Source organism: Panulirus ornatus, chromosome 17 (assembly GCF_036320965.1).
Source record: "Panulirus ornatus isolate Po-2019 chromosome 17, ASM3632096v1, whole genome shotgun sequence".
In the NCBI taxonomy this organism is placed as follows: Eukaryota; Metazoa; Arthropoda; class Malacostraca; order Decapoda; family Palinuridae; genus Panulirus; species Panulirus ornatus.
The window spans coordinates 23,415,800-23,429,585 of record NC_092240.1 but is presented as its reverse complement, the minus strand read 5'-3'; the positions used below and the strand labels follow the sequence as shown (position 1 = coordinate 23,429,585).

The window sequence follows — 13,786 nt, the reverse complement described above, 5'->3', positions numbered from 1 at the left end:
TCCTCAAACATACTACCTATCTCTCCTTTTTTCACATCTTGGTTACATCCACACACATTTAGGCACCCCAATCTGAGCCTTCGAGGAGGATGAGCACTCCTTCTTCTGTTTCCCATTTTAGAAAGTTAAAAAAAAAAAAATACAAGGAGGGGAGGATTTCTGGCCCCCCGCTCCAGTCCCCTCTAGTCGCTTTCTACGACACGCCAGGAATGCGTGGGAAGCATTCTTTCACCCCTATCCCCAGGGATAATATATATATATATATATATACACATACACACACATACACATACATACGCACATATACACACACACACATACATATATATACATATGAAAAATGTAAGAAACAATTTAGAAAACTGAAACTTCTAGCTTGAAATGAAATGAAAAAATGAATGTCACATAATGGTTCAACCTCTGGCTATGGAAAAGGAAATGTATAATTTATTTACACAAACGTCAATAGTAGTTCTCATCAATTTAACCACTGTATCAATAAGCTTCAATGTCTAAGCTACATTTTTTCCAATTTCACTATTTTCTTGTCAAAGCACCATGTATGAAAACTATCACTCCAGTAACACAACTATAAACATTTACTTCCCCTTTAAAAAAGTTCTGGGGAAGTCTGTCTCGATACACTGCGGGACACTCTACCACCTGGCGAGGTTTGTGTTGCAATGGTTCTTGATTTTCAAACGTAGTAGCATCACTGGTGGGCCAAGGTAGTTCCGTTGGCGAAGAGGAGCTCATGAAACATGTCGGAAAGCATGCTACTGCAGGCAGGAGTGAAGGCTGATGCAAACTGGTATCAAATGTATAATTTATACTTATACCTCTGTAATTTGAGTACTCACTTTTATCCCCTTGGCCTTTGTACAATGGCACTATGCAAGCATTCCGCCAATCCTCAGGCACCTCAACATGAGTCATACATACATCAAATAACCTTACCAATCAGTCAACAATACAGTCACCCCCTTTTTTAATAAATTCCACGGCAATACCATCTAACCTGCTGCCTTGCCAGCTTTCATCTTCCGCAAAGCTTTTACTACCTCTTCTCTGTTTACCAAATCATTCTCCCTAACCCTCTCACTTTGCACACCACCTCGACCAAAACACCCTATATCTACCACTCTATCATTAAACACATTCAACAAACCTTCAAAATACTCACTCCATCTCCTTCTCACATACATACATACACAGACATATACATATATACACATGTACATATTCATACTTGCTGCCTATATCCATTCCTGTTGCCACCCCGCCACAAAGGAAACAGCACCCCCCTCCCCCCCCAAGTGAGGTAGTGCCAGTAAAAAAAAAAAAGGGGGGGGGGGGCCACAACCGTCCACATTCAGTCTCTAGCTGTTATGTGTAATGCATCAAAACCACAGCTCCCTGTCCAAATTCATGCCCCACACACCTGTCCATGGTTTACCCCAGACATTGCACATGCCCTAGTCAGTCCACTGACAGCACGTTGACCCTGGTATACCACATCGTTCCAATTCACTCTATTCCTTGCACACCATTCACCCTCCTGTATGTTCAGGTCCTAATCACTCAAAATCTTTTTCACTCCATCCTTTCACCTCCAAGTTGGTCTCCCACTTCTCGTTCCCTCCACCTCTGACACATATATCCTCTTTGTCAACCTTTTCTCACTCATTCTCTCCATACTTAAAAAATGCATTCATGGGATAGTGAATTGCTATAAGTGAAATGAACCAAGGCATGTGAAGCAGCTGGGGTAAACCATGGAAAAGTGTGGGGCCTGGGTGTGGATAGGGAGCCATGGTTCTGGTGCATTTTACACTACTGCTAGAAAATGGATACGAGTGAATGCAGCCTTTCTTTGTCAGATCCTGGTGCTACCTCATTTAACATGGGAAATGGTGATAAATATTATATACATACATCTCTTTTTCTTCACGCATTTGTGTTGTGTCCTGGAGAATGAGGTGGCATCAGGAATGGATGAAGCTGAGCAAATATGAATATGTACATGTGCATCTATGTTCTATCCCTGGGGATAGGGGATTAAGAATACTTCCCACGTATTCCCTGCGTGTCGTAGAAGGCGACTAAAAGGGGAGGGAGCGGGGGGGCTGGATATCCTCCCCCCTCTCTCTCTCTTTTTTTTTTTTAAATTTTCCAAAAGAAGGAACAGAGGGGGCCAGGTGAGGATATTCCAAAAAAGGCCCAGTCCTCTGTTCTTAACACTACCTCGCTAACACGGGAAATGGCGAATAGTTTAAAAGAAAGAAAGAAGTATCTATGTTCATCTCGGTGTATGTGTATATATGTTTACATAAGTGTATGGGAGTAATTGTGTCTTTTCTCCATTTGTTTCCTGGTGCTCCCTCAATGACATGGGAAATGGTATATTTTACATTGGAGGCCCAAGTCATGGATAAAAGTCCTCATCAAGGCTGGTCTTTCATTGATATATAGAGACAAGTATGAAAGGGAGAATGAAGAGACAAGGGGTAAAATTTACACATTTTGGAGGAAGAGGAAAAACCTGTATTTCAAAATATGCCAGGTCAAACTTTTTGGGAAAAGTATGAGAGGGAAGAGAGTTCCAAAACATGCAGGTGTAGGGAAAGAAACAGCCATCAAAACTACCCACCCTTGAGTTGCCAACAGCCACACAGGAATCATATGATAGAGCAACTTGCCAAGTGCTGTGGTCAAGCTAGCAGTGGGGGCCAACAAGCAGCTAACTCTTGGGAGCAAAAACCAAAGTAATACCTATAGAAAAGAGAAAGTGGACTAATAGTGCAGCATAAGGCGTGAGGGTTAAGTTAGCCTAGGAGAGTTCATAAGTCGGACCACTTTTGACTTAACGGTGTCATGTAAGGATGCAGAGCTACACCCATCCCAGGTGTGAAAGCACTACTCCATACAAGGATGAATCAATCCTTTGTATAAATGAAGCAAATGTTCAAAGGAAAGGAGACTTCAATCCTTAAACAGGACTCCCAGTTCCTTTGAGGCAGACTTAGCTATCTTTGTAATGTGGGGTTTCCAAAAATGAGTGGATGTTACTGTAATACCAAGTATTATATTCATTGAGTCAAAAGGTGGAATTACAGAATCATCAAAGGAGAGACGAGTTGTGAGGAGTTTTTAATAGAGATGGTCAGAAACGATTTTGGAGCCATTAAACTTAACTAGATTTTGTCTATCCCACTGGGATATCCTGTCAAGAGTTTATTGAGGAAGCTGTGTCAAGACAAGATGCAGGACTTGTAAACAAGAACATTCCAACTGTTAGGTCAAATGACCTGATATTGAGTTGCTGACAATCTCAACAGTGAGCAACAAAGTAGTTATTTGTGTCTGAATGACTAACTACTGGGCAACTACACTATCTTTTGGGCTTGTCATATGGCCTATAGACCAAAATTATGTCTTGTTAACGTAATAAAATTACTAATCTTGCCTTACTGAATTTTTTCTTAGTTTGACCAAATACTAAAAATTACCAATTTACAAATGTCAAACTTTTCAACAAGCTAATCTAGCAAGTTTTAAGTTTGCTTCTATTTGTGTGACTGAAATCAATAGTACCAAAAAAATCAAATGGGGGAAAAAAAAAAAGCATACACTAATGCGGAAGCCTTCAGCTGCCACTTACTTTGACATCATGAACATACTTTGGAAATACATGTATAAGTGGTATCAGAGATGATGCAAGCACTTCATCCTCCACATATAACTGGAACAGAGTCAGAGATAACTGACATATATCATTCGTAAATAAAGCTGGTTTGTAATCAAACACAATAATATGATAGAAATGTATTCTTTAAAGTAATTATTCGTGTACAAGCTGTTTACTGGAGTCTTTGATATCAGTAATGGTGCACAAGTCCCAAGCATTTGTTAGGCACAAGTAAAAAATCCTTTTGAAATAGATTTCTCATCCTAGTTAGTCTGTTATTCATGTTAATTTACACCTGGGACCCAAAAACTTCATCCTGTTTAAGTGCATATGTTATGCCTCAACAACTATTTGCTCTGAGGAGCAAATACTGCAACATTTTCTGATTCTTGAAAAAGGTCAGGCAATCCAAAACAACATCAGGACACAACCAAGGTATGTTAAGAGAGAGATTAATTGAAATTAGTTCTCAAATACTCTTAGTCCATGGGTCCCATCTCTCCAGGCATTCCTACACCACCAGCTTCCTCCTTGTCTTTACTTTTCTTGGATCCAGATACAATGTCATCAATCCTCAACAGGAGCACAGCAGTCTGAAAAAAAATAAAATAAAAAAAATAAATAAATCTGTTAAGACATGTTTTCATGTTGTACAAGTAATAAACTTCTTGTCTAAAATATATTCACACTAGCATCTACATTCAAGATGACATTTTTCTTTCTCATATATTTTTCATACCTTCTTGCTCTTTCCAGCTTTAGTGAGGTGGTGCCAGGAACAGTCAACTGGGCATTAGATCCATTAAGAAATGACAATCATCCACAATTCACTCTCACAGTTACAAAAATTGAGTTAAACCTTGAAGAACTCTGCAACAGGTCCTGACAAAATAATCTTTTTTGACCTATTTGCAATCCTTGCATTTACAAATAAATTCATCCACTCCTACTTGGACAACAAAAATTCCCCAACATCAGGAAACTTGCTAGCATAATTCTAATCCTAAAGCCCTACAAACCATTCGACTCCCCCTCCTCCTACCACCCTACATGACTTTTGTAAAAAAAAAAAAAAAAACAATTTAGCTTCAGACCCAACCACTCCACCATCAGACACATAGATCTTACAAAACATGTCCTAGATAACTTTAACCAAACTTAACTCTGTCCTACACAATGTTTGAGGCAAAAGACATCAACGAAGCATTTTCACACTGTCCCTTGACACAATAGAAGATACTTGACACCACCCTACACAACATCGAGAAAACTTAAAAGCCAACCACCATGCTAAAGTCATTTGAGATAGCTTCAGCTCTAAAATGGAGTTCCCTATGGAGCAGTTCCTTTTCTAACCCTCTTAGATCACCTCCTACATGACTGCCCAAAACCTCCAACATACCATAGTAAGAAGATCTTCTTATATGTAGATGACATCACAATCACATCACTACACTAACACCACAGGGCAACAATAAACATACGACACTATATTACACAATCAGAACAAAACCCCACTTGGGACATAACATGAAATTGAGCAAGAAGGTTGTTAAAAAGTAATTTTAAAGTAAAATAGAGGCGGACAGTTGGGATAAAATGACTTACAGCTAAAGCAAACAGATACAGAAATATAAGATACTGTACAATAGATGTTCAAGAGGTAGGTCTCACAAGTACAAATAGGTTATAACTTAATGAATCCAACCTATACCCTAAAGTTCCCTTAAACGGACAATCAATCCCCCTAAACAAAACAACCCTTCTAAGCATTACACATGAAATTCACTCCACACACCAAAATCAATGACACAAAACCTTTCCAAGGACAATTCACATGCCCTGGTTCAGTCTACTGACAGCACGTTGACACCAGTATAACACATCATTCCAATTCATTCTATTCCTTGCATGCCTCTCACCCTCCTGTATGTCCAGGCCCCAATCATTCAAAATCTTTTTCACTCTATCCATCCACTTCCAATTTGGTCTCCTGCTTCTCCTTCCCTCACCTCTGACACATATATCCTCTTTGTCTATCTTTCCTCGCTCATTCTCTCCATATGCCCAAACCATTTCAACACACCCTCTTCTGATCTCTCATCTACACTCTTTGTATTTCCACACACCTCTCTTACCCTTTCATTACTTGATCAAACCATCTCACACCACATATGATGCATTTCCAACACATCCACCCTTCTCTGTACAACACTATCTATAGCCTGTGTCACAACCATATAACATTGTTGGAACTATTTTTCTTTCCAGAATACCCACTTTTGCACTCCAAGATAATGCTCTCTCCTTCCACACATTCTTCTTCAGATTCTGGGAGCAACAGGGAAAAGAGAATACTTCCCACATATTCCCTGCGTGTTGTAGAAGGCAACTAAAAGGGGAGGGAGCAGGGGGCTGGAAATCCTCCCCTCCCGTTATCAATTTTCCAAAAGAAGGAACAGAGAAGGGGGCCAAGTGAGGATATTTCCTCTAAGGCTCGGTCCTCTGTTCTTAACACTAATGTGCTAGAGTGGAAAATGGCAAATATGTATTTCATTTATTTATCTATCATACTTAACTGCCATCTCCCGTGTTAGTGAGGTAGTGCAAGGGGACGGACGAGGAAATGACCCAACCTACCCACATACAAATGTATATACATAAATGCCCACACACGTACATATACATACACAGACTCATACATATATACACATGTACATATCCATACTTGTAATGCATCGAAACCACATCTCCCTTTCCACATCCAGGCCCCACAAGACTTTCCATGGTTTACCCCAAAGGCTTCACATGCAATGGTTCAATCCATTCAAAGCACATCCACCCCGCTATACCACACTGTTCCAATTCACTCTATTCCTTGCATGCCTTTCCCCTCCTCTATGTTCAGACCCTAATTGCTCAAAATCTTTTTCACTCTATCCTTCTACCTCCATTTTTGGTCTCCCATTTCTCCTCGTTCCCTCGACCTCTGACACATATATCCTCTTTGTCAATCTTTCCTCACTCATTCTCTCCATATGACCAAACCATTTAAATACACCCTCTTCTGCTCTTTCAACCACACTCTTTTTATTACCACACATCTCCTATCCTTTCATCACTTACTTGATCAAACCAACTCACACCACATACTGTCCTCAAACATTTCATTTCCAACACATCCACCCTCCTCTGCACAACCCTATCTATAGCACATGCCTCGCAACCATATAACATTGCTGGAACCACAATTCCTTCAAATATACCCATTTTTTTCTCTCCGAGATAACATTCTCGCCTTCTACACATTCCTCAATGCTACCAGAACCTTCACCCCCTCCCCCACCCTATGACTCACTTCCGCTTCCATGGTTCCATCCACTGTTGAAACCACTCCCAGATACCTAAAACACTTCACATATGAAATCGCACACCCCCCTTATGATAGCACTAGGAAATGACAAAAAAAAAAGCCACATTCGTTCACACTCAGTCTCTAGCTGTCATGTGTAATGCACTGAAACCACAGCTCAATTTCCACGTCCAGGCCCCATTAAACTTTCCGTGTTTTACCCCAGACACTTCATATGCCCTGGTTCAATCCATTGACAGCATGTCGGCCCTGGTATATCACATTGTTCCAATTCACTCTGCAGTATGAACAGTCATCTTTATCCCCTTTGCCTTTGTACAATGGCACTATGCACACATTTCCCCAATCCTTAGGCACTTCACCATGATCCATACATACAAAGAATATCCTTACCAACCAATCAACAACACAGTGACCCCCTTTCTTAATAAATTCAACTGCAATACCATCCAAACCCACCACCTTGCTGGATTTCATCTTCTGCAAAGCTTTCACTACCTCTTCGCTCTTAACCAAACCATTCTCCCTGACCCTCTCACTTCACATACCAACGCGACCAAAACACCATGCATTTGCTACTCTATCATGAAGCATATTCAACAAACATTCAAAATACTCACTCCATCTCCTCACTTCTTCACTACCTGTTATCACATCCCTCCTTGCCCCCTTCACTGATGTTCCCATTTGTTCTCGGTTTACACACTTTATTTACCTCCTTCCGAAACATCTTTTTATTCTCCATTAAGTTTAATGATACTCTCTCACTCCAACTCTCAATTGCCCTCTTTTTCACCCTTGCACCTTCCTCTTGACCTCCTGCCACATTCTTTTAAACATCTCCCAGTCATTTGTATTCCTTCCTTGTATGTATTGTCAAAACGCCTCTCTTTTCTCTTTCACTAACAACTTTACTTCTTCATCCCACCACTCACTAACCTTTCTTATCTGCCCAACTCCCACTGTTCTCATGCCACATGCACCTTTTCCATATGCCAACACTGTTTCTCTAAATACATCCCATTCTTCACCCACTCCCCTCACATCATTTGCTCTTACCTTTTGCCATTATACACTCAATCTCTCCAGGTACTTCCTCACACAAGTCTCCTTTCCAAGCTCACTTGCTCTCACTGCTCCCCTCTCCCCAATTTTTCTTCTTTTTTGAAAACCTCTAATCTTCACCTTCGCCTCAACAAGATAGTGATCAGGCGTCCTATCAGCTGCCTCTCTCGGAACAATAAGATCCAAAAGTCTCTTTTTACATGCCTATCAATTAATGTGCATTCTAATAAAGCCCTCTGACCATCTCTCCTCTCCTATTCACAAACGTATCTCTCACTTTTTAAACCAGGTATTTTCAATCATCAGTCTTTTTTTTCAGCACATAAATCCAGAAGCTCTTTACCATTTCCATTCATAACACTGAAAATCCAGTGTACACCAATTATACCCTCAACTACCACATTACTCACCTTCGCATTTACATAGCAAATCACTAATACCCGGTCACGTGCACTAAAGCTACTGACACACTCACTCAGCTGCTCCCAAAACACTTGCCTCTCATGATCTTTCTTTTCATGACCAAGGGCATAAGCACCAATAATAACCCCTCTCTCTCCATCCACTTTCAGTTTTACCCATATCAATAACAACCCCTCTCTCTCTATCCACTTTCAGTTTTACCCATATCAACCTAGAATTTACTTTCTTACACTCTATCACACACTCCCAAAACTCCTGCTTCAGTAGTGCTACTCCTTCCTTAACACTTGTCCTCTCACCAACCCCTGACTTTACTCCTAAGACTTTTCCAAACCATTCTTCATCTTTACCCATCTATATTACAAGTAACTGACCATGGTGACATCACTTCATTGATTCAGACCCATCTTAGCCAGAATTCACTATACCTTAGTATGCAAACCCATTTCACTTTAGCACAACAGGCAAAGGAAGTGAATGAAGTTGTGTTTTCATCCATCTTCAGTAGATAGGAATAGAGTTAAATGAAGAAAGAAATAACCAAGTAGCAAACAATAAAATACAAATAAAAAAAGGAATATATTGTGCATTAAACTTACTTCTACAGACGTCTTAAAAACTTGCAGTTTCACTGCAAGAGGTTCCCAGATTTTAAGTTTCCTCATGTCGGTGAGTTCACCTGATTCTCCATCCACACCCCATGTTGTTTCACCACTTACATGCTTGGCTCGCAAAGCTGTCAATAACCTGATGATGTTAGCACCACAGTTTTGAGCTAAAGTGCGTGGAATTACCTGTAACACAAAGAAAACTTCAAACATGGAAGACATCACTGACCATCATAAACCTATTCAATACAGGTATTCTATACATTACTCATGGTATAATATAAAAAATCCTTAAACCTTGAGATCAAACAATACAGATTTTGGATTTTCATTGTATTTCAGAAACATGGGCCCAGACAGCAGTTTCAACACATCATAATTATAAGTGTTCTGAATATCTAATGCAGGTTCTACATGTTTGCAATAAATCAAAAATAAAATATTTAATTAACTTTTACTGTTATTTACTGGATATCTATGCTCCAAATTAACAAACGATAATAGTAAATTGGCTAGACCATGAATTTTGGAAGTTTGCTCATTTTTGAAAATATAATCTACCCAATTTTCAAACCTCAGAACAAACTGAAGTCTACAGACAGGTAAAAAAATCTGAGAGTCCTAATAAATATTCACATTTTATTGACATGAATTAATCAGTGTATCTCTTGCTTTCATCTTTTGCGAAGCCATCACTGCTTCCCTAAATACATCCTATTCCTCCCCCACTCCCCTTGCGTCCTTAGCTCTCACCATTTTCCAATCTGCACTCAGTCTCTCCTGGTACTTCCTCACACACATCTCCTTCCCAATTTCACTTACTCTCACCACTCACTTCACCCCAACATTCTCTCTTCTTTTCTGAAAACCTCTACAATTCTTCACCTTTGCCTCTACAAGATAGTGATCAGACATCCCTTCAGTTGCACCTCACAGCACATAACATCTAAAAGTCTCTCTTTTGCGTGCCTATCAATTAACACGTAATCCAATAACGCTCTGGCCATCTCTCCCACTTACATACGTATACTTATGTGTATCTCTCTTTTTAAAGCAGGTACTCCCAATCACCAGTCCTTTTTCAGCACACAAATCTACAAGCTCTTCACCATTTCCAACAATGAACACCCCATGTACACCAATTATTGCCTCAACTGCCACATTACTCACCTTTGCATTCAAATAACCTATCACTATAACCTGATCTCATGCATCAAAACTACTAACACACTCACTCAGCTGCTCCCACAACACTTGCCTCTCATGATCTTTCTTCTCATGCCCAGGTGCATATGCACCAATAATCACCCAGCTCTCTCCATCCACTTTCAGTTTTACTCATATCAATCTAGAGTTTACTTTCTTGCACTCTACCACATACTCCCACCACTCCTATTTCAGGAGTAGTGCTACTCCTTCCCTTGCTCTTGTCCACTCACCAACCCCTGACTTTACGTCCAAAACATTCACAAACCACTCTTCTCCTTTACCCTTGAGCTTCGTTTCACACAAAGCCAAAACATACAGGTTCCTTTCCTCAAACATACTACCTATCTCTCCTTTTTTCTCATCCTGGTTACATCCACATACAGTTAGACACCCAAATCTGAGCCTTCGAGGAGCATGAGCACTCCCTGCGTGACTCCTTCTTAGTGTTTCTGCTTTTAGAAAGTTAAAATATAAGGGAGGGAGGGTGTCTAGCATGGGAGTGGGCAAATTAGAAAGGGTAGTGAGTGGCGGGATGAAGAAGTAAGATCATTAGTGAAAGAGAAGAGAGAGGCACTTGGACGAGTCTTGCAAGGAAAAGTGCAAATGACTGGGAGATGTATAAAAGAAAGGAAGGAGGTTAAGAGAAAGGTGCAAGAGGTGAAAAAGAGGGCAAATGAGAGTTGGGGTGATAGAGTATCATTAAACTTTAGGGAGAATAAAAAGATGATTTGAAGGAGGTAAATAAAGTGCATAAGACAAGAGAACAAATGGGAACATCGGTGAAGGGGGCTAATAAGGAGGTGATAACAAGTAGTGGTGATGCGAGGAGATGGAGTATTTTGAAGGTTTGTCGAATGAGTTAGACGGTAGAGTGGCAGATATAGAGTGTTTTGGTCGAGGTGGTGTGCAAAGTGAGAGGGTTAAGGAGAACGATTTGGTAAACAGAGAAGAGATAGTAAAAGCTTTGCAGAAGATGAAAGCTGGCAAGGCAGTGGGTATGAATGATATTGCAGTGGAATTTATTAAAAAAGGGGTGACTGTGTTGTTGACTGGTTGGTAAGGATATTCAGTGTATGTATGACTCAAGGTGAGGTGCCTGAGGATTGGCGGAATGCATGCATAGTGCCATTGTACAAAGGCAAAGGGGATAAAGATATCTATATATTTATTTTATTTTGCTATGTCGCTGTCTCCCACGTTAGCGAGGTAGCGCAAGGAAACAGACGAAAGAACGGCCCAACCCACCCACATACACATGTATATACATACAAGTCCACACACGCAAAATACACACCTATACATCTCAATGTACACATATATATACACACACAGACATATACATATATACTCATGTACATAATTTATACGTCTACCTTTATTTATTCCCATCGAAACCTCGCCACACATGAAACAACAACCCCTTCCCCCTCATGTGTGCGAGGTAGCACTAGGAAAAGACAACAAAGGCCCCATTCGTTCACACTCAGTCTCTAGCTGTCATGTAATAATGCATCGAAACCACAGCTCCCTTTCCACAGCCAGGCCCCACAACACTTTCCATACTTTACCCCAGACGCTTCACATGCCCTGGTTCAATCCATTGACAGCACGTCGACCCTGGTATACCACATCGTTCCGATTCACTCTATTCCTTGCACGCCTTTCACCCTCCTGCATGTTCAGGCCCTGATCACTCAAAATCTTTTTCACTCTATCTTTCCACCTCCAATTTGGTCTCCCACTTCTCCTCCACTCCATCTCTGACACACATATCCTCTTGGTCAATCTTTCCTCACTCATTCTCTCCATGTGACCAAACCATTTCAAAACACCCTCTTCTGCTCTCTCAACCTCACTCTTTTTATTTCCACACATCTCTCTTACCCTTACATTAGTTACTCGATCAAACCACCTCACACCACATATTGTCCTCAAACATCTCATTTCCAGCACATCCACTCTCCTGCGCACAACTCTATCCATAGCCCATGCCTCGCAGCCATACAACATTGTTGGAACCACTATTCCTTCAAACATACCTATTTTTGCTTTATGAGATGATGTTCTTGACTTCCACGCATTCTTCAAGGCTCCCAGAATTTTCGCCCCCTCCCGCACCCTATGATTCATTTCCGCTTCTATGGTTCCATCCACTGCCAGATCCACTCCCAGATATCTAAAACACTTTACTTCCTCCAGTTTTTCTCCATTCAAACTTACCTCCCAATTGACTTGACCCTCAACCCTACCGTACCTAATAACCTTGCTCTTATTCACATTTACTCTTAACTTTCTTCTTTCACACACTTTACCAAACTCAGTCACCAGCTTTTGCAGTTTCTCACATGAATCAGCCACCAGTGCTGTATCATCAGCGATCAACAACTGACTCACTTCCCAAGCTCTCTCATCCACAACAGACTGCATACTTGCCCCTATTTCCAAAACTCTTGCATTCACCTCCCTAACAACTCCATCCATAAACAAATTAAACAACCATGGAGACATCACATCCCCCTGCCGCAAACCTACATTCACTGAGAACAAATCACTTTCCTCTCTTCCTACATGTACACATGCCTTACATCCTCGATAAACAACTTGCCTCCCACACCATATATTCTTAATACCTTCCACAGAGCATCTCTATCAACTCTTATCATATGCCTTCTCCAGATCCATAAATGCTACATACAAATCCATTTGCTTTTCTAAGTATTTCTCACATACTTTCTTCAAAGCAAACACCTGATCCACTTATCCTCTACCACTTCTGAAACCACACTGCTCTTCCCCAATCTGATGCTCTGTACATGCCTTCACCCTCTCGATCAATACCCTCCCATATAATTTACCAGGAATACTCAACAAACTTATACCTCTGTATTTTGAGCACTCACTCTTATCCCCTTTGCCTTTGTACAATGGCACTATGCAAGCATTCCGCCAATCCTGAGGCACCTCACCATGAATCATACATACATTAAATAACCTTACCAACCAGTCAACAATACAGTCACCCCCTTTTTTAATAAATTCCACTGCAATACCATCCAAACCTACTGCCTTGCCGGCTTTCATCTTCCGCAAAGCTCCCACTACCTCTTCTCTGTTTACCAAATCATTTTCCCTAACCCTCTCACTTTGCACACCACCTTGACCAAAACCCCCTATATCTGCCACTCTATCATCAAACACGTTCAACAAACCTTCAAAATACTCACTCCATCTCTTTCTCACTCACCACTTCTTGTTATCACCTCCCCATTAGCCCCCTTCACTGAAGTTCCCATTTGCTCCCTTGTCTTATGCACTTTATTTACCTTCTTCCAAAACATCTTTTTATTCTCCCTAAAATTTAATGATACTCTCTCACCCCAACTCTCATTTGCCCTCTTTTTCACCTCTTGCACCTTTCTC

At 40.7% G+C, this 13,786-nt stretch overlaps 1 protein-coding gene across 1 annotated transcript in view; it reads right to left on the bottom strand.

Annotated features, from left to right (window-relative positions):
- Nucleotides 1-3,812: 3,812 nt before the first annotated feature.
- The window catches only part of CCT3 (chaperonin containing TCP1 subunit 3), a 117,336-nt gene continuing 107,362 nt past the window's right edge, over nucleotides 3,813-13,786 (bottom strand). Inside the window, exons 9-10 of the mRNA XM_071672123.1 lie at nucleotides 9,149-9,343; nucleotides 3,813-4,281 (exon numbers count right to left, since the gene is read on the bottom strand). Coding sequence (XP_071528224.1) covers nucleotides 4,168-4,281; nucleotides 9,149-9,343 — 309 coding nt within the window. The 3' untranslated portion in view covers nucleotides 3,813-4,167. The remainder of the gene's footprint in view (nucleotides 4,282-9,148; nucleotides 9,344-13,786) is intronic.